General features: G+C 30.0%; 2 protein-coding genes across 2 annotated transcripts; one reads left to right on the top strand and one right to left on the bottom strand.

Moving 5' to 3' along the window:
- The first annotated feature begins 15,906 nt into the window (after positions 1–15,906).
- LOC130810658 (G-type lectin S-receptor-like serine/threonine-protein kinase At1g11300) lies at positions 15,907–19,382 on the top strand. The gene is made up of 2 exons (XM_057676800.1): positions 15,907–16,106; positions 18,902–19,382. Exons 1-2 carry the CDS (start codon positions 15,907–15,909, stop codon positions 19,380–19,382), a joined length of 681 nt encoding a protein of 226 aa, XP_057532783.1.
- A 4,810-nt stretch (positions 19,383–24,192) lies between these two features.
- LOC130810659 (uncharacterized) lies at positions 24,193–26,976 on the bottom strand. The gene is made up of 2 exons (XM_057676801.1): positions 26,932–26,976; positions 24,193–24,579 (listed from the first exon to the last, which is right to left on the bottom strand). The coding sequence occupies exons 1-2, from the start codon at positions 26,974–26,976 to the stop codon at positions 24,193–24,195; spliced, it is 432 nt and encodes a 143-aa protein (XP_057532784.1).
- Between the last annotated feature and the right edge of the window lie 62 nt (positions 26,977–27,038).

Below are 27,038 nucleotides of genomic sequence, written 5' to 3' on the forward strand. Positions count from 1 at the left end.
TTAGACTATATCGTTTAATTTACTATAGCTATTGATTGATAGTATTCCATAAAAATTGATTAATAGTGAACTGTATGTGATACTACTATTTTTTTATCGATAAAAAAAGATTACACGCGTGCAATTTCTTGTAATTAATTGCTTATAATTTCTACTTTAGATTGCTAATACTCCTTTTTATTTTTTTCTTATTTTTTTGATTCTGAATTGATAATATTATATAATGTTGAATTGCTAAATTTTGTTACTTCATTTAAATTGTTATATTTTTACCTTTGATGGCTAGATATTTTTTCTTAACATTGATGATATTCTTTAACCTTTGATAATTATAAATGATTGTTGATTTCAAGTTTTTCCTTATAATAATCAATCTCTGATGTGTATAAAAATCAAATATTATGCCTGTATAGTTTTCGATATTGACAATAATTTATCTTTTATATATTTAGAATGTAAATTTTTGACTTCTAATAATTTTCTTACTTTATTAATTTAGGAAAACTTTTCTTGATTGACACACTATTTATTATAATTGAACTATTTCTTTGTGTTAATATTCGTGTGAAAACTTTAATAACTAAAGAACTCTCATTCTTTGTGTTAGATCGAAAAATGAGTAATTAAAAGTAATATTCATCTCTTTGGTTATTGGTAATAACTAATAAGTAATGTTTTTTTCCAAAAATTTATATCATCTGTTTTTTTTAAAATATATATCATATGTATCCCTTTCTTTAATTAATTGTCTAATAATATTTCATAATATGATTATCTTATAATTTATACATAATTATATGTCCTCTTAAATTATTTTCCTAATAATATTTCATAAGAATGATCTTAGGAATATATTATTATCAACCTAAAATTAACATAAGATTGATAATTAATGATCATATTTGATTGATTAACGTGATTGATATAAAACATAAAGAATTTTTCTAATTATCATATTTAGCGGAATGAATATTAAATGTGAGAATGACATATGTCATATTGAAGAACCCTTTTAGTATATAGTAATAGATTATAGGGTGAGAATTTGAAGCTCTCAAAACAAACCCGATAATTTGATATTTGTCCGACTTTGTAGTTGAATTTGACTTTAACCCGTCTTCAAAATTGATTCACAATTATGTATAAATCAAACACCTCGGATGAGAATTGAATTTTATCATAAAAATGGAATATATATAATATAAAATTTGACCATTTCTACTTACAAATTATGTATCAAAGTTTGCAAGGCTACATAAATTTGTTTATATATCATTCATTCAATAATGGACAACAATATTAAAGTTGAATATATACATACTTACTTAGTCCACTCTATACCTTGGTTTATTTACTTGAATGCAATAATCAAGTGATGAAAGCAAAGACTTAATTATAAGAAATCATACATTAATTCTCCAATAACAATATCTTATTTGTTGCCTACTTCATTCACTAAAGAGTTAGACCTCTACAATGGAGCGGACTACATTAAGGACCTGAATCCGACCCTTAAATTTATCGATTTTAATCGAACTTTAAATGGACTGGGTTTAAAACGGACATATTTTACATAAATGAAACGAGTTAGAAACATGCTCTATATGTGCCTTGATCGGGCCTTTATTATCATAATTTTGCTTGAATTATTATTATATATTACAATATATTAATAATAGTCACTAGTCTAATTATAATAGGACAAAACCAAGTAACCAAATCATAAGACTTTTTACTTAACACAAAACTCACAAAAGTCGTCTCAACTCATTATGAGGCGAGTACTAATAGGCTGGCCTAAACTCAAAAGAAAAAAAAAATCAATTTTAGCTTATCAATTTTGATATTAAAGTTATCAATTTTAACTTAAAGTCATTAAATAGATGAATTTAAATAGTAAAAAATTTCAATTTTGACTTAAAAGTGATCAATTATGACATTAAAATGATTAATTTCTACTTACAAGTTTATAACATTATGCATTGTATTTAAGTAACCAATTTCAATAGTACAAATAAAAAAAATCCTCATAAAAGTATATTATCTTTTAACCAACTTAAAATATCCAATACACTTAAATAATACTCATTCAATAAATAAAATTGATAAGATTTTATAAATAATTGAATAAAATAAAATAAAATATATGATTTTCTAATACATTATATGATGTAACCTAAAAATATAAAATCAATCAATATAGATAACATTATAGTCATAGTTAGAAAGTAGTAAATTCAAAGATATAAATATTAGTTATAAAAACAATGACATCATCATTAAGTTTTGGAGGAAAATTTTTGTTGAGGTTGTGACACGTAAGCAATATTAAAATAGTGATGATGTCAGTGTGTTTTGCTTTAGTAATAGTTATAGATAGATTTGAAATGTCAGTTGACTATTATTTGTTGGGTTTTTAGAACAATTAAAAGTGTTAGCTATTTTGTTAGTTTTTAAGCTTTAAGTTTGTTATATAGAGAGGTGTTTGGTAAATTAAGTATTGATCTTTGACTCTTTATTAGAGGAAAAAACAGACTAAAAAAGTCAAAAATCAATGAAAAAAGCTAACAATACTAGCTATTCATTTTGGCTCAAAACCTAACATTTCAGCTGGCTGAAAAGCTGTTTCAGTGACTTGTTTTTATATATTTATACATTTAAAAAAAAATGATTACATGATATGCTGAGTTCATTGAAAAAGTTTAGTGAGAATAAACACAAGATCTTACTTGAAAAAGTGTGTTGTACTCAGGCCTATTTTAAATTTTTATTAGCCTACATGCAAGATTAAAAATAGGGGTTCTTATCACTTTTTTTAGAATAAAAAACCCTATCCAATATTATAAAACAAATTAAAATTTCAATTTCAAATATGTAAGAGATAAAAGAGTATTCATTTATTTTTAAGAAAGATGCATATAAATCTTTCTCATTTAATGCACTTGTAACACATTTTATTCTTTTGCCAATAATATTCCACTATGATTCTTAACTTTTTATCTTTTTATTTTTTAATATTTAAATTTAAACCTATTAAATTTTTAAAATATAGTCCCCACCTACCCCAAACCGATTCTCATATAAACATTAGAAAACTTTACTTATCCTTTATTGCAATTATTTTGTCAACCCCGATTTTTTTTTTTTTCAAAATTTATTTATTTATTTATTTATTTATTTATTAATATTTGGTGTGTATTTCATTTGAAGAGTAAACGCACAACACACCTAAAAGAAATATTAGAAAAGTCTATAAACATGACATAGCATAACATCATTAATTGAAAATAGTAGAAGTACTACGGAGTAAACCATAATAAAAGTGGGTTGCTGACCCAAAAGTGATCATCAATTTAAGGAGCACTTTGAGCTTTGTTTCACTCCACACTACTTGGCCACCTTTTTGTTGTTAACAAGGGACTTTCTAAACTTATGCTATGTGTAGATATGTTAAGCTTTGACTTTTACTTCCTCTTATTCCAAATTAGCCATAACATTAGTAAAATAATATTATTTATTTATCACTTTTAATTTGTGATTAGTTTTTACTTTATAGGTTAAAATATAGTCAAGTGAGATCTTATGTGATTCGTCTCATTACAAAGATTATTAATATCAAATTTTTATAATTTTTTATTATTCATAATTAGAGATATTAAGAATTGAATTAGTACATTAAATTGCGTGAAAAAAAACCTTTGCAAGTAATTTGAAATAGAGAAAGTATGTTTTGTTTTTAAATAATACTCCCTCCTATTCAGCTTATGTGTCCCATTTCCTTTTATGGTCAAGTCATCTTAATTGTTCCAATTCTATTTTTGGTATGGGTTTTTGACTTTTATGCCCTTAGTAACTTTATCCTATTTTCAATTATACCCCCCACTACCCATACTAATTTTCCTCCCTTACATTAAAAAACCCATAATACCACTCTCTTTCCTACCCTTAGGGTCCCACTTTTGACTCTCCTTAAAATCCGTAAAAAGTCAAATGAGACTCCTAAGATGAATAGGAGGGAGTATAAGTTAATACATAAAAGTAAACTTAGACAAAAGTCATTAAATTTAGGTATATTTAGGTGAAGGTCAATAAATTTAATGAATAATTATTTAGAATAATTTCAAATTTTACTAAATTTTCTATGATAATCTCAATTATCAATTAATTCATTTAATATGTAGCGTTGTTAGCTTATTTTTTAACAGGTATTTGCAGATTATTTTTGACTGTTGGAAGACATTCATTCTTTTCTCCCTGTGTACTCCATTAAAACCGATAGTTGGGTTGAAATGGGTCAAATACGTTGTTGACTCAATCTGACCCCATAAAGCTCTAAACTGACCAAGCTTATCCAACTCACTATAGTCTTATTAACCTATTAATGACAAATATTTATATTTTAATCTTTTATTTGGATAATTATTTGATAAGTTTATTCTCTAGCCATTTTGATAATTATTTGGAGCTGAAAATGTTGAGAAATAATGCACAATTTATGTAACGCTAGCAAATAAATGATTCACCTGGGTTTAAACAATAGTTCATTACTCCCTATTTAAAGAAATTAAAGTGCTTATTATTAGAGGAGTAGTATATACTTAATCTTAAAAGCTACACCAAAAACAAATATTTTTAGAGTTTAACTACAATATTGTATAGTGTAATCAATATATTTTGAAGTAACAAATGCCTTAATTATTGATTGCTCCAATTTGCAGATTTTTAATTAATTACTAAAATATTAATTTGTTGATTTCTTAATTATTTTAATAAACTTCTGAAATTAAGAAAAAAAACTATACGTTTTTGAATTTAAGAAGATATTGATCTAGTTTACCTTGTATGTATCTCTCAAAAATCTTTCGGCTATTCTTGTGAGATACTATTTTTTTAAAAGACGATTTTAAAATAAGAGGCTCATATTTTTATTTTTTCTCTATTTTGTATTAATTGGGTTATTTAGCTCATATATCTAACACGTCTCTTGAAGAAACCATTATTCGTAATAATTTGTAAAAATTCTTATTCAAATTTATCTCTTCTTAAAAGAAAATATTTTAAATAAAAAAACAACAGAGAACCAAGGGAATGGTATTATCTGTTTGTGGAAATTTTGAAAAAGCTGAGCGAAAAAAAAAAAAGAATTCAATAACCGAAAAATCAAACTATTTCAAAAACTGAGCGTGAAACTCCCAGACCTAAGGTTTGGGGCTGTTCGCAGTTACTAACTGCGAACAGGTCAAAAAAGACAAAATAGCTGTTCGCAGTTACTAACTGCGAACAGGTCAAAAAAGACAAAATAGCTGTTCGCAGTTACTAACTGCGAACAGCAAAAAGACAATATAGTTGTTCGCAGTTACTAACTGCGAACAGCAAAAAGACAAAATAGCTGTTCGCAGTTAGTAACTGCGAACAGCTATTTGACCAAAAAAAAAAAAAATAATTTTTTTTTTGCTGTTCGCAGTTAGTAACTGCGAACAGCTATTTTGTCTTTTTTGACCTGTTCGCAGTTACTAAATGCGAACAGCCCCAAACCTAGGTCTGGGAGTTTCACGCTCAGTTTTTGAAATAGTTTGATTTTTCGGTTATTGAATTCTTTTTTTTTTTTTTCGCTCAGCTTTTTCAAAAATTCTCTGTTTGTAGGGGTTGAGGAAGTTTGAGAGCCCAGTCCAAAAACGCAACCTTAACCCCAACCCACTTACTAATTTGTAATATACCCCTTCCAATATAGAGTAATTGTCACATTTTCTTATTTGGCAATTTCATATTAATTGTTTCATTTTCTTTTTTGTTAATGGTTTTTTTACCTAAATATCCTTAGTTCATATAAGTAATTACGAAAGTACCCCCATTTTTACTACTTATCCAATTAATCCAACCATTTAAAAAATCCCAACTACTACCTTTTTGGTGGATTCCATCTCACTTTTAATATCCGTGCCCAATTAAATGGAACAATTACTTTGAATTGGAGGGTGTATGATGAAAAAGCCCATCAAGTATCAAAAATCAAGTAAAGTTCAATGATGAAAGTACCAGATATTTAAACTCAAAGTCTCTTATTTGATATTTTATGTTATACAATTTTTTTTTATTAATTTTTTTAAAAAAACTATCAAACCAATAGAATTCTTAAAAAGATTAAATTTCTCTTGCAATTTGCCTGTAAAAATTATTTAGCCAAATTCCAATAAATTTGTAAACAAAAATGGACGGGATATGGTATGAAGCGGGCCGAAGTGGAGAAGCAGCGTGGGCTTAGTTTTCATGTAGTTTACTAAAGATGCAAAAACGTAAATTCTTTCATTTTTTTTAAGGATTTATCAGTTTATTGGAAGAATCAGATAAAAATTTGACTTGTGTAAGATATTATAAGACAATAAATATTTGAGAAAAATAAAAAAAACAAGTGATTTTTCAAATGTAGAAATGTAGCAAATTGATTGAGACAGTAATATTATGAAGAAGGTTTGATTAGATTTGATACTCTTTTGAAGGTTTGATTATTCTTGTCACATATGAGTATTTTCAAATCAAATCCTTTTATGTGATAATCATCGAGATGAAAAAATACTTTAATCTTTTATGGTTATAAAAAAATAGTAATAATAATTACCACGTAGGATATTTTGTTTTCAATGAATGTAAAGTAAAATATATTATTTATCTCATTTAACTCACACTCAACAAATCAATGCACAATATATAATAATATATTATTTTGAATTCCATAGATACTAAACTATATGCTTATATAATAAGACAAATTCTTTATTAAGACTATACCATCTCAACGTGAGACGGCTTAATACAGGTTAATACAATTTTTAATTTCTTAAAATTTATTTAAAAAGTAATTTCTATTTAGTTAAATGCTGTGTAAGTTCAACTTTAAGCTACTTGTATGACCTCACTTCATCAAGGCACGATGTATGATTGAGTAGTGACAGACTTTGGAGTAATGACATCCGTTGGATGAAATTGAGGAGGAGCATTACAAAGAAAATAACATCTACACTCCAAAGTAGCATTGTTACATGCACCTTCCCCACTTGATGGATGAAACTTTGCACAAGCTGGGTAACACTGCCCACAATTTTCTACCTTTATGTTTTCCAAACATATATACCCTTCTGATTTTCTAGCCATGTTTCCTGCATCACCAAATTGTACAATGTAAATATTACTTCAAGTAAAATAGATAGATGACAACATATTCGGTGGCGGACCTACGAAGGGATATAGGGTGTTATGATACTCAATGATCGAAAAAAATTAATGCTGAAATTTTAAGTGAAATATAAAAAATTGAACTCGACTTAACCTATTTCAAAATGAATTTAAAATTATATTAATGGACACAAAACTCGATTTTAAACCGACCAAAAACACCAGCTCTGAAAAAACACAAATGATTGTATTAACTCTAATGAATAAATGAAGGTCATATGCTTAGTACGTAAGTGGAGTACTAAAACATACCAATTGTAAGAAAAAGAAAAAGACAACACAAAACCAAATGCTTTTTGACCATTTTTTCACAATTATCCTTGAACAAAATTACAATGATGATTAATTGAAGTTATTGTTTTGAAAAATACTTTATTCAACTTGTTATTTATAGTGAGCAATGGAATAAAAAGATAGGGATAATCTTTTATTTTCTTACCCTTTTTGCCAAAGATAACAATCCAATTTTTTTGGACCTAATACAATAGTTCTAATCATTATTTTCTATAATCTACAAATACCATTTTGAGTTTAATTTTCCACTACTTTTTTTTTAATCTAATTAATCATTTAAACTCTCTTTTAATTTTATTCATATAATTCGTTTTCTTATATTCTCATAATTTTCTGTATTTTCTTAAAAATCAACCATTTCTTTTTGATTCATTCTCATTGGGATAGGGGAAGTATAGGTTATTCATAAAAATTTGTATGCAACGGTCGCATCGGTACAACCAGTCATAAATGGTTCAAGTAGTCCACAACCCATTTTTTTTTTCAAAATTTTTAATACTTTTATACCAAATTTAAAATTTAAAAAATCAAATTTACGACTTAAAATGCTAAAACTAAAATTCAAAACTTAAGTCAATTTGATTTATTCAAGTTGAGAAAATTATCAAAAGGTACAAAAAGCGATGTTTTTTTAATAAAACTATCCAAAACATAACACTTCATGTAAAAACTACATCTAAAAATAGAATGTACAAGTCACTTACAAGACTAATTTTTATTGTCAAATACTACGTACCTACTAATCACATAAGATATAAACCTTTTCGTTAGTATGGAATGTACAAATTACACCTTTTGATTTGCATCACAAAATACTAAAAGATACTACGTCTTTTAATTCAACTCACTCAATTCACTCCCCTTTTTTTAATTTTTAATATTTAGGTAGTTTTTATAAAACAATTTTTAGGTATTTTAGGCAAGAAGCCAATTTTTTTTATAGTTTTTGACAAAAAAATATATGTATTTAATTAAGTGATTTTGGACACATACTCTATTTTTGTATGTACATTTTTTCAATTTTTTCTGATAACTTACTAGTACACTTAAAATATGTTTGATTGACACTTACGTATTTACATTTTCTAAGAAGTTAATTCTCATATGTTTTTTACATAGATATATATTCAAGTTATCGGGTTAATTTCGAATAAATTATCACTATGAGGTGGTTTGGTGTATAACTTGAGAAACTAATGTATACAAAGTTTTAACTCAAGAAAAGTTAATTTCATCTTAAAATATACTCCCTCCTATTTTACCTATTAATTTCGTTTATTTTTTGTCACTATTCGCTTCTTAATTTGTATTTTATTCTTAATCTATAAGTTAAAATATAGTCATGTGGGATCTTATTAAATTCGTCTCAATACAAGGATTATTAATATTAATTTTTTATAATTTTTAATTAAGAACCATTAGAGTTATTAAGAGTTAAATGTTAGTGAAAAATTAAATGGACTAATACGTTGAATAGCAGGCAGTATATAGTATACACAATAAATATACTTGATTGACATATATGTATGTTGACTTTCCAAAAATATAATTTCTATCTTGTTTGGTTTAATTTACTTGGAATTGTAGATAGATCTCTAAAAGTGAGGAAAAGTAAAGTAGTTCATAAATCAGAATTCATGACCTTTAATTCTGACTTCGTTTTCTATTCAAAAATAAAGTTGTAATTGATTTCAAATTAGATGAAACCAAATTTATTTATCTAACGAGCTTAACTCCCTTCAGATGTACAAAATATCTTAATATAATTTGGAAATTAACATTAATAATCTAAACTTTAACCTTTTCATTATAAATAATCTCAATTTTGAATTATTTTCTACTTGAATTTCCTCTTTTTCTTTATAGATTTGGTTACTTACTAGATAGATTTCCCTGTAAAACACGAATATAATAAATATTTATTTATATGAATACATTGATATTTATTTATAAAATTAATTCATTTACTTCATAAACTTAATCTAATTTGACATGCAATAGAATACTTTTTTTTATTGGAGTATAAAAAAAATATTCTTTTTTCTATAATCCCATCATTGAAAAATTTTAGATTTTCCATCAAATATATAATATATTTTAATCTAATTTGTTACTTTTATCATGTTTGATTATAAAATATTTTTTAAAAGAATAAAATATATAAACTGAATATAAAATGTAATATTAACTAATTTGAGCTTAAGACTTAAGATTGTGTATATGATAATAGAAAATTAAATTATTTTATTTTTTTTGTCAGATCACTTCTTAATGAAGCAAACTTTAACTTTATTTAAGATTTGGAAAAAAAAAATTATAGGTTTGTATAAGGAAATATATTTATAGGCAATCAAAAACTATTATATTTTTGTTGAGTTAATTATTTCCTTAAATATTAAGACAATCATCAAAAGTTTTCATATCAACAATAGAAAAAAGGCGGAAAACTTTTTAATGCAAACATGGCACGTGTTCTAAGTTGTTTCCTCATTAGTATAATTTATTGATTATTGATTATTGATGATAGGAGTCGCTTGGATTGAGTATAAATATTTAAGTGGTAAAAAAAGTTAAACTAGTGAAATAAAGGTAAGTGAAGGTACAAATGAAGTAATTGAAATACAAATACTTGTGAAAGATGTAAAATGAGAGTAAACTAAAAAAAAATGAATAAAAAAGGATGATGATTTCCCTCATTTGGAGGAAAGTATTCCCCCACCCTCTCATAAGGTAAATTTATATCCCAATATAAGGGGAAATAATTGTTGTTTTATCTATTTTCATTACCTTCTAATTAATTCTTTCACCTCTCTAACAATCAAATTCATCTAATCTTCTATCTAATTAATTTCATTTTCCTATTTTGACTTTTATTACTCTTTAAATATTTACAATTAATCCAAGCGAATTACACACATACCTTTGAACACAATGGATTGTTAAACTGCTTAACTCTCATATCTCAGGCAAACATGTCTCTTCAATTATTAGCCATTAGCCTTTAATTTGTTGTGAACTTAAAACATTGTTAATATTATATTTTAATATAAGTTAAAATCCAAATCGACCACTTTTATTTTTGTTGGCTACTCTCCCTTCTTAAGCGCATAACATTGCCTTAACCCAACCACAAATAAAATCCACGTCGTTATAATTAGTTATATTAAAATATATTATTATTTTGTAAAAAAGATTAATGACTTTTAAAGTTAATAAGTTGAGCTCAAAATTAATGGCGTATCCTTGTTTTTGAACAAATCCTTGGGTTGTCTTATTACTTAAGTGAATAAAATACATTATTATTAATATTATTGGTAAATCTATCTCTCTATGATCATATATAAATTCATTAATCTCAATAACACGTGCTGAAACTTATAATTATGTTTATTTTTTTGGCTAAAAATTCTAAAGATAAAATAGTAAACATTTAACAAATCAATAAATATATGTTTTCATTTATATTAACCAACCTATTCTTCATCATAATTAAGAAAATATTCTCTATCATAGATATATTCAAATATAATATCAATTTAGTTATTTATAAAAAGTTAGTAGTAATTATTAAATGGAAAAATTGACATTACTAATTCAACTTTTATTTTGCTCGTCCGCTATTAATAATCATACCTTTAAATTTTTTACTAATAATTCAATATTTTCCCTTAGTTTGTAGTGAATAAATTAATGGCAACATATTCTATTATTAACAATTACTATTAACTTGTATAGAACTCCGTGCAATGCACAATTCTTTTCAATATTACAAAACTCTAGGTTAACAAATGGTGGGTATATATTAATATGTTCAAAATCGGATATCGGATCGATCTGGATCAATAAATCTTGATATCCGATTTTTGGATGGTGAAAAGCATGATCCACCTCCAATTCAGATTTTGGATATTGGTGTTTTTTATTTTTTTTTTTTTTTTTTATTTTTAGGAAAAATTTTGATTTTTACACATAAAAATTTAAAGATGTTATAAATATATTTTTTTTTTCTAATTTCTAATATAAATTTCTGAATATCATATAAAAGTTTTTTACTTTATTTGTTTCCAATTTTCTTTTTAAGTAATTTCATTAAAAGATGATATTAACATGTTGTTCCCTAACTTCCAATTTAAAATTTATGTATGTCATCTAAATTATTCTTATTTTATTTCGTTTTCAAGTTTTTGTGTCAATATATTTACATACTAGAATATATAATTGGAAATTCACATTGTTGGATATGAAACATAACATTCTTGATTAAAAATAATTGATTTACAGTCAATAATAAATAGAATTATTATCCAACATAATTTAAATATTTACAAAATATATTGAACTTTTTGTTTCTTAAAATTGTAATTAATTCTATAATTTAATGGCAAAGTTATTGCATTAGATAGGTCAACCAATTTCAATTAGTCATTTTTAATTCTCCAATCAAAAATTACACTTGGCAGAAGTTTTATAATTGTGACACTTGACTGTTGGCATTTTACGGTCTTTGTAATAAGTTTATGATGATATGATATGTTACGGGCAAATAAATGTTAAAGGTTAGATTATTATAATGTTATATTAAAATAAAATAAAATATTTATTATTCTCAATCATGTACCTTCTAGAATAATTTGATATTATAATAGGATGTAATTCTATTCTAATAATTAACAATCGTTTTTTTTAAACAATTCTCTAAAAGCTTCTAAACTTATAAATAGTATTGAAAACTGTTTCGGTAATGAAACGAGGAAGTGCAAAAGACACTTAAAATACCTGGAGATAGGTGTGGTCGGGGATAACTGTCAGTATGCTGAAAATGTTTATGATCCTTCCACTGATGAGACCTCAAATCCTGCAATACAACGTTAGCCTTATCCGGGGAGTGATTTCCCGGAAAACCCCTCCGACGCTCAAGTCAGATCGGGAGACATAAAGTAATGAATATATGATAATGAATGAATACAAGATTAACGGATTGTAGGATGAGTTCAGATCAATTGAAGGAATATTTGATCAAGAATATAGATTGTAAGTAGGAGGGTAGTGTCATTTTTGTGGAGTAATGGTAGGAATATATAAACTTTCTTTCTAATTAAATGATTGAAGGAAGTATTTTTGGTAAAATAAATTGAATGTAGAAGAGTAGAATTCTCTCACATTTTATGTAGTTTCATGACATATTTATAGCAATTTCTTATAAGGACACTAAATGTGGTTACTTGATCATGGGATGATCATGAACATAATGTTTGTAGATGTGGGAATAATGGGGAGTTATTTTAGGAAGTGACTAAGAGTAGTGATAGTAGTGGACAAAGGGGGTAGTTAGGGTTTAACTAAATGTGTTATGGGTTTATTTATTTGACCCCATAACATTAGCCCCACGCATGAAGAGTGATAGATGAGGGAATTTAATGTAGCGAGGGTTTCAGTCTTTATGCGGAAAAAATCATACCTGTGATGCAGATCAAATAAATATTCGGAAGAAAACATGCAATAAGGTCCGAATAAGGTAAACTTCGAATTCTTGCCTCGATGGGCCCATGATGGTGGAAGCCCCATGAATTATAAATATTTCGCCTTTGGGCCACTTTTGATGATTCGACTTTAGAGCCTGATATGATGATTCGGCATTTGAGCCTGATATGATGATTCGACATTTGAGCTTGATATGATGATATGGCCTGGCAGTCAAACACCTGTGACTTAGATAAGGAATCATACAAGATGAATCCTTCGAAAGCATTGATGAATATTCGGATCAGACATAAGTTTGCATTTAAGGAATATTTGGATTGGACGTAGGTCCGCATTGCCCAGCCGTCGATCACCCGGGACTTAGATAAGGAATCATACTAGGTGATTCCTTCGAAAACATTGATGAATATACTGATCGGACATAGGTCCGCTGAATAAGTGATCGAGTTATCAAGCTAGGTGATACTCGCTAGAATATTTTGATGATCGGACGTAGGTCTGCATTGCCCAGCCGTCAATCACCCGGGACTTAGATAAGGAATCATACTAGGTGAATCCTTCGAAAACATTGATGAATATACTGATCGGACATAGGTCCGCTGAATAAGTGATCGAGTTATCAAGCTAGGTGATACTCGCTATGAATACATTGACAAATAACTCCCAAAATCACTCGTTTTGGGGCTTAATAAGAGTCCGAGTTACCAAGCTAGGTGACACTCGCAATGATTTCACTTTCAAACTAGGTGAAAGTTTGATAATTAAGATAAATACTTTGAAAATATTGCCCAAAATCAATCATTTTGGGACTTCAATAATAATATGGCTTTCAAACTAGGTGAAAGCTTAGATGATTCCATAATATGACGAATAATGCCCACATGTTGGGACTTTAATAATAATATGACTTCAAACTAGTTGAAAGCTCAGATGATTCCATAATGTGACAAATAACGCCCATGTGTTGGAACTTCAATAATAATATGACTTTCAAACTAGGTGAAAACTCAGATGACTTTATACACTCATCATTGAAAACCACATATAAGTAAGACCCAATATATTAAGAATAATAATGGTGAAGTATTGAATTCCCATGCAGAAATAATATAATATTCTTCCAATGTGTCAATATCATACTTCATCACTTTTCATGTTGACCCATGAATATAACAAATATAAAACACCCGATATATGTTGATAAATAAAATCAAGAGTAACTGTATGATCATCATAAGATTAATATAATATATTCTTCACTTGGCAATACTAATCAAAGATTTGCATCCTTTATGTAGCATTTCATTAGAAGACGAGGATGATGATTTTTCTCCATGCATCGAGTCACCTCAGATTGAACCACCGTCGGATCATATTCGGATTCAGCCAATACATTGAATTGGGCAATATTTGGAGTAATTTTTTCAGATTGAAATCACGTAGCTGAAGCTAGTTCGAAAACGTTCTACGGGTCATCTAATCCTTTAGATAGTGCATCAAACCGAACTTCAACAATGAGACTGAATTTTTTGGTCAGTTGAAGTTGGTTTGGAAACGTTCTATGGATCTAATAAGCCTTTAGAAGGTGCATCAAACCAAATTTGGGTCCGACTTTATGATAATACGTCATGACAATTACTCAACCGGGTCTTCGATGATTCGGATGTAGCATAACTCGGCTACTTTCAATACTTAGACAATTTTGCGAAATTATTGGAGGCCCTTGGGGGGGGGGGGGGTCCGAGTTTTTAATATTTCGGACAAATTGATGATACGACAAAAGACAAAACTTGTATAATAACCTTAGACAAGAGAATCCGGCTATTCGATGGTACGGAATGACTCATCGCATCCGAATCGCTTATGATATACAGCTTATTAATTAGACGGTCACATAGCTGGAGTTGACAAAAAATGGTGAAATTAAAGAGCTGGATATAATATATCACATAATTAGACGGTTACACACGAGTGGTAACCTTCTTTTCCTCATAGCAAAATGATCTTCAAATTAAATCTTAATCATTAACAAATAATTTCCGAATCCCCAAAAATAATGGGTGCCGAGAAAAATTCAGGAAATATTCACATACGGCACAGTAAAGATAAGATGATGGTCCTTTAGACCGAAACCACTTAGTTTAAGCTAGTTTGGAAACGTTCTATGGGTCATCTAATCCTTTAGAATGTGCATCAAACCGAACTTCAACATTAAGACTGGAATTTTTAGTCAATTGAAATTGGTTTGGAAACATTCTACGGATCTAATAACCCAAGTGCATCAACATCCGATGATTTTCTTTCATAGCTAATATCACATACGAAGTCATATTATGGTTGACATTCACTTTATAGTTTATACCAATAAAGAGAGTTGAGTACCGCAATTGTCTCTCTGACTCTATATAGTTAATGATGACTAATACTTGGCAACTCTTCAACCATTGTAAAATGCTTTAGAATGAATGAATGAATAAACACACATGCTTTATTTGAGTTATGACACTTCATTTACATTTAGACAGGTTCTTCCTGGGCTACTTTAAAATATTGCCTCTTTGGTTGCTTGTAATGGAATAATGCAATATATAATGCTCTAAGATGGCTATTTTCATTCGGTAGCTCGCATTGCCCCAAAATTCATCAACACAACAATATAATCAATTGTAATTTTAGATATATGATATGGTATAGTCCTCCGAAAATGGAGTCTTACTATCCGAATTTATCTGATTTTGATCAGATGATTAAAAATGGAGCTGATTTTGCAAGAAGATTCCAAAAGGATGATCCGGTGTTGTATCGATAGATGAGAGAATACTTCATCGAAGATATAACAGAGTTACCCCAGGGTCGTCGGTATTCGCCATTAATTGTCGTTCATTAAGATTAACGCTAGCCATGGAAGAAGCGACGAGAAAATCCATTAGGCTTCGGTTTCCCTCTCTTTGTGGTCTCACTAAACTGTACTTGAACATCTCACATTGGTCGAATTTCATCAGGACTGGAAATTCCGATCCGAATCAATTGCATTTAATGATTTCCGCCGGAGAGTATGGAAAACGAATATCCATTTTTCCCGGAGAAATTAACAAGCTAAGGTATGGAAATATAAGAAAAAAATATGAACGATAAATTCATGAGCTTAATTCCCTCTCGCGGATGATAAAGATTAACGTTGGATAACAATTACCCATGAATGTGATGACAGTTTGAAGCATAACCCCTTTTTTTACTGTATACTATGATAATTATTTGGGTTTTTTGTTAGTAGACGTCAATTAGCAAGACAATTTGGGTTGATTTATTTCCATTGTCTTTTTTTGTTTAAACTGTTTTACCATATTATAACCGACAGCAGTTATCCGATTAGGATTGACATACATCAGTATTTTCAAAAGAAGCAAAGGTCCTTAAAATTAAGGGAGGGCAGACACGACTTTTATGTTTGTAATACCCACAGACGGCGCCAAACTGTTTCGGTAATGAAACGAGGAAGTGCAAAAGACACTTAAAATACCTGGAGATAGGTGTGGTCGGGGATAACTGTCAGTATGCTGAAAATGTTTATGATCCTTCCACTGATGAGACCTCAAATCCTGCAATACAACGTTAGCCTTGTCCGGGGAGTGATTTCCCGGAAAACCCCTCCGACGCTCAAGTCAGATCGGGAGACATAAAGTAATGAATATATGATAATGAATGAATACAAGATTAACGGATTGTAGGATGAGTTCAGATCAATTGAAGGAATATTTGATCAAGAATATAGATTGTAAGTAGGAGGGTAGTGTCATTTTTGTGGAGTAATGGTAGGAATATATAAACTTTCTTTCTAATTAAATGATTGAAGGAAGTATTTTTGGTAAAATAAATTGAATGTAGAAGAGTAGAATTCTCTCACATTTTATGTAGTTTCATGACATATTTATAGCAATTTCTTATAAGGACACTAAATGTGGTTACTTGATCATGGGATGATCATGAACATAATGTTTGTAGATGTGGGAATAATGGGGAGTTATTTTAGGAAGTGACTAAGAGTAGTGATAGTAGTGGACAAAGGGGTAGTTAGGGTTTGACTAAATGTGTTATGGGTTTATTTATTTGACCCCATAACAAAAACTTTTTTTGCTAAAATGGAAGATAATAATTTACACAATAATGTATTTAAGGTAATGGTATATATCTTTGATTTAATTACTGTACTTGATATTTGATACTCTTTTAGAGGCTCCTATATATTTGGATGATGTACATTTTGATCTTGTTAATGGTACTCAAATTTTAAGTAAGCCTTCCAACCCTCATTTAAATTTTTTTTATATTTGATAAAATTAATTTTTAAATAATTGTGTATTGGATTTTTATCTTTAGTCCTAGTAAATTTTTTGTATTCATTATCTGGTTTTCAAAATATTATTGGTAGAGTTATATAGATTTGATTCGTGCAATATTTTTGTTGGTCTTTACCCGTTCCCATACCTTTTCTATCTTAGGTATCTATTTATTTTTTTTTGGTTTTCTTAGTTTTCATTACGTGACACGTATTTATCCTTTTATTATGACTTAGTTTTAATTTTAATGTGGTTTGTTTGTTATATGTATATTTCTAGGAGCTATGTATATCACTCGCTCACATTTCTTTTTGTAGGGGCCAATCTTTTGGGGGTCTATTTGAGTGCGCACAGTCCTCTTTACCCTTTTTTATAAGCGTACGGATATGGTTTGTTCCCTACTTTTTCCCTGGATCTTGTCCTGTTTAAAATATTGAGTTGATGACTATAACTGTGACTATGATTATATTATTATTATTATTATCTTCATTCTCATATATTTTTGATTTTATATTTGATTTCCTAATTGTTTACAATCACCGTTCGTACACCCTCTTGAAGAACAACTACACATTTCAAAAATGAAGCAATTTTCATATAAGCATGCTCTTATATTCACCTTCCTTCTAATATCAGGTGAGACTTCTCGTATAAGTGAATATTATTTTCATTTTTTTTATTAGTTTAGTGAAGGCTAGTTTTACGTGAGAATTTAACTCAAGTCCTTATCTAAAAAATAGCGCTAAAACTGGCAAGTGTCGGTTTCATATTGAGACCGTTCTCATAAAGCCAAAAATTGAAAAATAAAAATAGTCCAAAATTCAAAAATTATAGAATAAAAATTTTATTTTGACCTTAAAGGTATCAATTTTGACATTAAAATATTAATTTCAACTCGAAGTAACTACAAAATTAAATTTCTTTTTTTTCAAATGAATTCTACGTTACCAAACACTATCTAAATGAATTTTATATTTGTTATGTTTTGATATAAGTTTGTTACTCCCGGTCTTCCACTATTCCTCTCATTTTGCACAAGTTGCAAAATGGATGAAATTTAGTTAAAGGTGGAATTGAGTTGAGAATGAGATAAAAAAAAAACAAGTGATAGAAATAAATGGTTAAAATGGTTATTGGAATGAATAAATGCTTTTTCGACATATTTGAAATTTTTTTTTTTTGAGGAGTTAATTTTTGTTGTAAGAAAGCTGCATAGAATTTTTAGGTTTAGTTATAAAAAGGCAAAATTATAAGAAACTACCTAATCTATACCCTTTTTGTAAAAAACTTCCTTATGTAAAATTTTTTGCAAAAAACTACCTTATATAATACATTTCTTTGCAAAACACTACCTTATAACGGTTTTTAGCTTTTGACCGTTTAATTTAACCCTTGACCGTCACATGACAGTCATGTGATTCTTTAAACCCATCTTCTTCTTCATTTCAGCGTTTTTCATTCATTTCTTGCTGCTTGTTCCATCGATAAACCCTAAATCATTCATCTGACTGTGAGTTGAATTATGATGGAAATGTGTTTGCTAAATTCTGGGACGATAGTATTATGAAGTGGATTAGTATTTGGCAATCAATGAGATCTGACTGTGACTTTTATGGAAAGTGCGGTCCTTTTGGAACTTGTAACCCAAACGATTCACCCATTTGTAGTTGTTTAAAGGGGTTTGAGCCAAAGAACATCAACGAATGGAACAATAGAAATTGGACTAGTGGTTGTGTCCAAAGAACATCATTAAAATGCAGTGATACTGAAGGCAAAGAAGATGGCTTTTTGAGGATTAAGCGTGTGAAAGTGCCAGACTATGCTACTTGGTTGTTTGCAAATGATGAAGATGATTGCCGGAGGAAGTGCTTGCAAAATTGTTCGTGTTTGGCTTTTGCGTTTCCTTCGGGTATTGGATGCATGGTATGGAATGGACGCCTGATTGATATTCAAGAATTTTTTGTTGATAGTGCTGATCTTTTCATTCGCTTGGCTTATTCAGAACTAGGTATTGTATTGTGGGAGCGTTTATCGATGTAACAAGCAGCAAGAAATGAATGAAAAACGCTGAAATGAAGAAGAAGATGGGTTTAAAGAGTCACGTGACGGTCAAGGGTTAAATTAAACGGTTAAAGGCTAAAAACCGTTATAAGGTAGTGTTTTGCAAAGAAATGTATTATATAAGGTAGTTTTTTTTACAAAAAGAAGTATAGATTAGATAGTTTCTTAAAATTTTGCCTTATAAAAAAATGTAAATTAAAAAGGTTTAAAGTTGATCTATTGACATAATTAACGGTTAGAAAAGCTTTTAAAAGCAAATTATGTACAAAGGTGGGATCTTTAAAAGATAGTGCAAAGTTAGAATCTTTAAAAGCGAAGGAGGTATATAAAGGTCGAACCTATAAAATCAATTATTCTTTACTAAAAAAAGAAAAAATATATAATAATTAATTAAATCAAAAAAATTTAAAATACCAATTAATTAGCAATTGGAAAAACGAGAAAGTGGACTTGAACCGCTAGCATCCTAAAGGAATACCTAGCTACTTACGTACCTCGAAATAATCAACGTCTATATGTAGAGGCTGAGCAAAGATATTGAAAGCCCTATTTATTTTTGCGATGTCTTTTCAAATGAGGCACTTAACATATTCTATTACTTTAAATATAAAAAGGTTTACAAACAAATGACTATAAAAAATGTTGCTCAAATTCGGGTCTAAATAACATCATTTAATATTTAAGATTCCTTATTACTGGGGCCCTAAAAGGTCGACTACTTTAAATGCCCTAAGAACATAAACTGCGGCCACATAGTCATTATAAAAGTATATTTTATTAAATACATTATAAAAGTATATTTTATTAAATTACATTTCCTTAGCTATTAATCCATCACAAAGAGCATGAAAGAGTCATCATTCTCAACTTCATGAAGTTGTGACACCTATTGAAAAATGATTTCTTTGTTTTCATTAATGATTTGGGAGAATAACTACAAGATGGAATAATGAAGTTTAGGAAACTAAATAATCTATAAAATAATTATTAATAATGAGAAGATATGCAAGATATGCAAAATATGCAAGATATACAAAATATTTATTTTAATACACCCCCACAGTCGAATCGGAAGGTTGACGGACGCTGAGATTGGAGCGAAAATCATCGAAGAGAATCTGAGAAAGTCCTTTGGTAACAATATCAGCAATTTGACACCGAGATGGAACATGAAGAACATGAACTTCCCCACGTTGCACTTTTTCCCGAACAAAATGTATGTCCATCTCAATATGTTTAGTGCATTGATGATGAATAGGGTTGCCCGACAAATAGACATCACTAACATTATCACAATAAACAAGAGTGGCTGTAGTAATGGGAAAATGAAGCTCAAGGAGCAAATTACGATCTAGCAAGTTTCAGAAACAACATTGGCCTCACCATAATATTCAGCCTCAGCACTAGACTTAGAAACCGTAGGTTGGCGCTTAGCAGACCAAGAAATCAAATTATCACCAAGAAAAACACAATAGCCAAAGGTAGAACGATGAGTGTCAGGACAACCACCCCAATCAGCAACGAAGTGGGACAAAATAGACGAGATGGATGACTTATAGAGTTGTAGTCCATGATCAAGAGTTCCCTTGACATACCGAAGAATGCGATGAAGAGAAATCATATGTTCAACCTGAGGATCATGCATAAAAAGACAGACTTGTTGAACAGCATAAGAAATATCCGTTCGAGTGAACGTTAGATACTGCAATGCCCCAGCCAAACTACAATACAAAGTAGGATCAGGATAAGGAGAACCAGCATTAGCACAAAGTTTTCGGGAAGTAGTAACAGGAGTAGGAGCAGGTTTGAATTGAGACATGCCTGCTTTCTCAAGAATCTCAGTAGCATATTCTTGCTGAGAAAGAATAGACCTACAGAATTTCCAGAAACAACGATACCCAAAAAATAACTAAAAGGACCTAAGTCCTTCATAGCAAACTCAGAACTCAATTGAGTCATAATGGACTGACGAAGAGTATCAAATGAGGCAGTAAGAATAATGTCGTCCACATAGAATAATAAATATGCAATGTCAGACCCATGGCAGTAAATAAAAAGAGAAGAATCAGAAATGCTGTTAACAAAACCAATATTATTCACAAAATCAGCAAATTGTTGATACCATGCCCTAGGAGTCTGCTTAAGACCATAGAGAGATTTTCGAAGGAGACAAACATAATCGAGAAGAGTAGGATCACAAAAACCCTAAGGCTGATGCATGCATACAGTTTCAGTCAAGTTAGCATGAAGAAAAGCATTTTTCACATCCAATTGATGAATAGACCAAGACTTAGCTAAAGTAAGACTCAACACAATGCGAATGGTAGCAGGTTTGACGACTGGGCTAAAAGTCTCATCACAGTCAATGCCTTCCCTATGAGACTTACCATCACCAACAAGACGCACCTTATAGCGCTCAAAAGAACCATCAGACTTAGTTTTGACCCGGAATATCCATAAAGAACGAATCACATTAGCATTAGGGGGCCGAGGAACAAGATCCCAAGTATTATTCTCAATCAAAGCATTAAATTCCTCTTGCATGACCTGCTTCCAATTCGGGTCACGGTGGGCATGGATGAAATTTTTGGAAAGAGGGAAAAAAGATACAGAGAGGGCATGGAAAGTGTATTTGGGATTGGATTTGAAAATTCTATTTTTACTTCTTATAGTAATACCATGTGGAGAGGGAGGTGGGGTGAGTTACGGATAAGTGGTAGTGTATAAGAGTGGGGGGGGAGGATGTGGGCTGTTTGAAACAGGCCCAGTAGGAGAGGAAAGGGGGCAGGTTATAGGGGGAGGTATATAGGTTGTTGGGAAAGGCCCAGAAGGAGATGGGGGGACTGTTTGTGGGGGAAGGGATTAGGACAGGGAGCACGGCTAGCCCAGATTCACTTGGAACTGGTTTGGGCTGATTTTGAAGAAGGAGGTTAGGATAAGGAGAGTTTAGAAAGTCATAGTCTTGAGTAGAGTATGTGGAAGAGTGAGAGAAGGGGGAATTGCTTTCGCTAAAGATGACATGACGAGAAACAACAATTTTACTAGTAGTGAGATCATAGCACTTGTAACCCCGATGCGATGAAGGATAGCCTAAAAATACACATGGAGATGATCGAGATTTTAATTTATGAATTTTGGTGGAGGGAATAAAAGGAAAATATAAACACCCAAAGACCCGAAGATGTGTATATGAAGGTGATTTATTTTAAAGAAAATGAGTTGGGATAAGGTTACCAAGCAACTTAGAGGGAAGAATATTAAAAAGATATGTAGCGGTATTTAAGGTGTGAGGCTATAAATACGGGGGAAGAAAAGCATGACAAAATAAAATACGGACAATATTATTGATGGAACGAATTTTTCTTTTGGATTTGCCATTTTGGGAAGATGTATGAGGACAGGAAAAACGAAGATGAATACCTCGATTATTGCAAAAATCATGAAATAATTTATTGTCAAATTCCCCCCCATGATCACATTGAAAAGATTTGATTTTAAGTTCGAATTGGGTAAGAACAAAAGCATAGAAATTCAAAAATATATCATACACTTGAGATTTGCGAAATAAAGGAAAAGTCCACAAAAAATTAGTGTAATTATCAAGAAAAAGAACATAATATTTGTAGCCCGAAGGACTTGAAACAGAAGAAGTCCATACATTACTATGAATAATATCCAATGAACGATTACTAATAAATTGAGAACTAACAAACGGTAATTTAACATGTTTTTCCAAAGGACAAGAATGACACACAAAAGAGGGATTTTTATTATATTTAATATAATTTGATTTATACAATGAATTCAAAATCGCATTTCCCGATTGACCTAAGCGAGAATGCCAAATATTAGAAAACAAACAAGTTGAAGATGTAGAAGTCGAGATGGAAACTCCATGTGCTGATTGGAAAGGATAGAGGTCACCAGTGCTATTAGATCTCAAAAAGATTTTCCTCGTGGCCAAGTCCTTCATAGAAAAACCTAAAGGATCAAATTCAACAGAAACCATATTATCACAAGTAAATTTTCGAACGGAGATGAGATTTTTAATAAGTTGAGGGGCATGTAAGACATTTTAAGAGTAAGAGTGTTATGGGAGGAGGGGAGGGAAATGTTTCCGTGACCGTGAACCGGAATCATATGACCATTTACCAACAATAATAGCATTATTTAAAGGATGCTTGACAGAAGAATAATTAAGTCAATTACCTTGAGATCGAGTCATATGGGAAGTGGTACTAGTGTCCATGTAATATTGCTCATCCGGAGAGGATAAAGATAAAGTATGCATGGCTTCATCGATGTTCGTAGGAAAATAGCCCAAAGAAGAGTGAGTACTAGTATGAAAGCTTTGAGCAGGCCTTGGTCCAAGAAGCCCAGTAGATGGAAGCCCATTGTGAGAAGGAGTGTTCATTTTCTAAGGTGCCCAATTTTGAGTAGGGAATGGGCATGGAGGCTGGGCCCAAAAGGGAGAAGCTCAATATTTTAAGGGAGCTTGATTCCAGTGGGTGAAAGATGATGGGCCTGACTTATTGGGCCGGCTGGACTGGTGTGCTATGGAGTGGTGGTACTGCTGCCCATAATGCTGATTTGTATTTTGGTGGTTGCCGCGACTTGACCGGCCACCACGTTGGTGGTTGCGGTGGCTACCACGGTGGTTGGGGGTATCCCGGGGTTTAAACTTTTCAGAATTTTCAACTGAGGAAGGTTTGGGAGTAGTAATGAGAGCCAAATAATGAGATGAAGAATTATCTTTGTTGTGAGAATGCTCTTTCGATTCTAACATGGATCAAAGAGTATCAAAGGAAGGAACGGGAGACATGTTTTGAACCAAGGATCGAAAAGTACGGTAATCGGTAGTCAAACCATGAAGAACTTGAAGAGCCAACCGATTGTCGGAAATAGAAGTGCCAAGATTGTTAAGAGAAGTAGCAATATTCTCAAGTTCGTTACAATAAGCCTTCACATTCGGGAAATTAGCAAGGGAAATATCATTGAATTGAGACTCAAGGTTAAGAATACGGGAAGTTTTGTTGTTTTGAAAATTGTTCTCAATGCGAGTCCAAGCATCAAAAGCACTATCATCGGGACGGACAATAGATTTAAGAAGAGAAGGACTAATAGTACCATAAATCCACGTGCGGATAATATCATCAAGGTGTAGCCATTCGGAGTCCTAGAAACCGATGCTTTAGTAGAGTCATCAGGTTGAATATGAGTTTCCACAAGATTAGCCCGACAATGAAGCTTAAAGAGAGTCACCCAAGTATTGAAATTCATTCCTTCTTCATCAAGTTGAATGGGCACACACGTTTTAATGTTAGTGTAAAGTAGCGGGGTGGATTTTTGTAGAAGCCATGAGGAAAGAAAGACAAGAAGAGGAGGGAGACAAGGCTGCACAACCGTGAGGGCTGGCTGTCAGCCAAAAAGAACAAGGCAGAAGAGCGGAGGGAGGAAAAAACTAGGCTTCTAAAACCATATTGGAAAATGATTCCTTTGTTACATTAATGACTTGGGAGAATAAATATAAGATGGAATAATGAAGTTTAGGAAACTAAATAATCTATACAATAATTACTAATAATGAGAAGATATGTAAGATATGCAAAATATACAAGATATACAAAATATTTATTCTAATAACATCAAATACAAATAGCATAGATACTTGAAGTTGATCCATTATTTTTTTAAAAATACAAGGTAGCTAGACCAAAGAAAAAAGAGAGTTAAGTGAATAATGAATCTGACACTATGCTCGAAAAAGCAATAAATACTGAAGAAGAAATGTTCTAATCATATTCAACATGTTCGACCGCATATGAACCCAAAAAATTAGGAACTATTAATATTAAATTAAGTACATATGTTAAGTGTTAAAAGATACAAAATTATTAGAAAAATATCATAATTAATAAAATTATACAAAATCTTCAAAAATTTGTCAATTTTTACTTCGACTCTAATATCAATCTAATATTAAAGTAATACTCGATTCTCATTCCATTACATTGTCGAACATAATTCGTCACTAATAATCTTTATTAATACGCGGAATTGCATGTTTAAACGGATTACAGCATGCGTACATATAAAGGAGACAAATTCTATATATCATGAGAATTGATGGTAAAGTTAGTTTCATATATTGATTTTTGATATTATAATAACTTGTTTGACTTTGTAATTACTAATCATCCATTGTAACTTCATTATATATTTTTTATATTTAGCTAGGTTCAGATCCGTCTTGAAAAATTTGGGGACCTGTGTAAAATTTTATTTTGTACTTTATTTGTAGTAAATATATTTATTTTATTAATAACTTAACATATTTTCTTTTTTGATTAACTTTTTTATATACGGGTGAAAAAGAGGACCATGTGCGGTCGATCACTTCGCACATCCTCAAAGACCCCTCTAAACCAAGGCTATAAGATAATAAAAATAATTGTCCTGTCAATATATAACTTTATCGGATCTCATAATCAATAATGCTTTATCAAGTCAAATTGTGAATGGTTGTTATGAGATATTTCTTAATCTTTTTTAATTACATGATGTGCTTACTTTATGGATTAGTTTGAGTATTAGAATTAAATTGTAATAAATAGAACGAATTTAATGTTAATTTTTATGAAATATGTTATGTTATTTTTTTCAAGTTAGGATCTCTTGAGTACTAGATGGTCCTCTTGTGATTGTTTAGCAAGTACCTAATAAAAGAAAAAATTGTTAAAAAGTATCTAATAAAAAATAAGACAATATGATTTTTTTTTTTTAAAAAAAATAGAGTATGATAAGTATAATCATAAACCTTGTCAAATAATAATTAGGAAAAAGTGTCAAAAAGTACCTAATAATTTTTTTTTTCCAAAAAGTACCTAATAAGAAAAAGTTTTATCAAAAACTACTTAACAAAACTTTTTCTTTTCCAAAGAGTTCCAATTAACGTTTTCCTTCAATTGACCGTCAAATATAACGGTTTACTGGTCAAAATCGAAAATTCTTCTTCCTCACCTTCAATTTCTTTTCCAATTTAATTTTCTCACTGTCTTCTTCCTCTACTTTTACTCAAAATCGAAGTTAAATTGGAAAAGAATTAAAGATGAGGAAAAAGAATTTTTTTATTTTGACCAGTCAACCATTATATTTAACGGTCAACTGAAGAAAAACGTTACTTGATACTCTTTGGAAAAGAAAAAATTTTATTAGGTATTTTTTTAAAAAACTTTTTATTAGGTACTTTTTGGAAAAAAAAAATTTTTATTAAGTACTTTTTGATAATTTTTCCTTCAATTCACACTAATTGTCTCATTTGATTTTTTAACGCTATTCACCAATCTCTTTTAATTTGTATTTTATTCATATTAATCTTTTATATTTTATAATTAAACACAATTAGAGATATTTAAGATTGAATTAGTGTATTGATTTGAGTGTAAAATCAAATAAGACACTTAGTGTGAATTGAAGGAAGTAAACAAGTAGTATGTATACAAGAATATAAATTAAAATAATGTAAAACTTTACGACTCAATTGGAAGAACGTCAAAGCACGTAGACAAATCATCTTATTCGTACATATTAGAAAAGATAAAAGAGCGACAATAAGAGTTATATGACAAATCAACT

This window comes from Amaranthus tricolor, chromosome 4 (assembly GCF_026212465.1).
Source record: "Amaranthus tricolor cultivar Red isolate AtriRed21 chromosome 4, ASM2621246v1, whole genome shotgun sequence".
Lineage (NCBI taxonomy): Eukaryota > Viridiplantae > Streptophyta > Magnoliopsida > Caryophyllales > Amaranthaceae > Amaranthus > Amaranthus tricolor.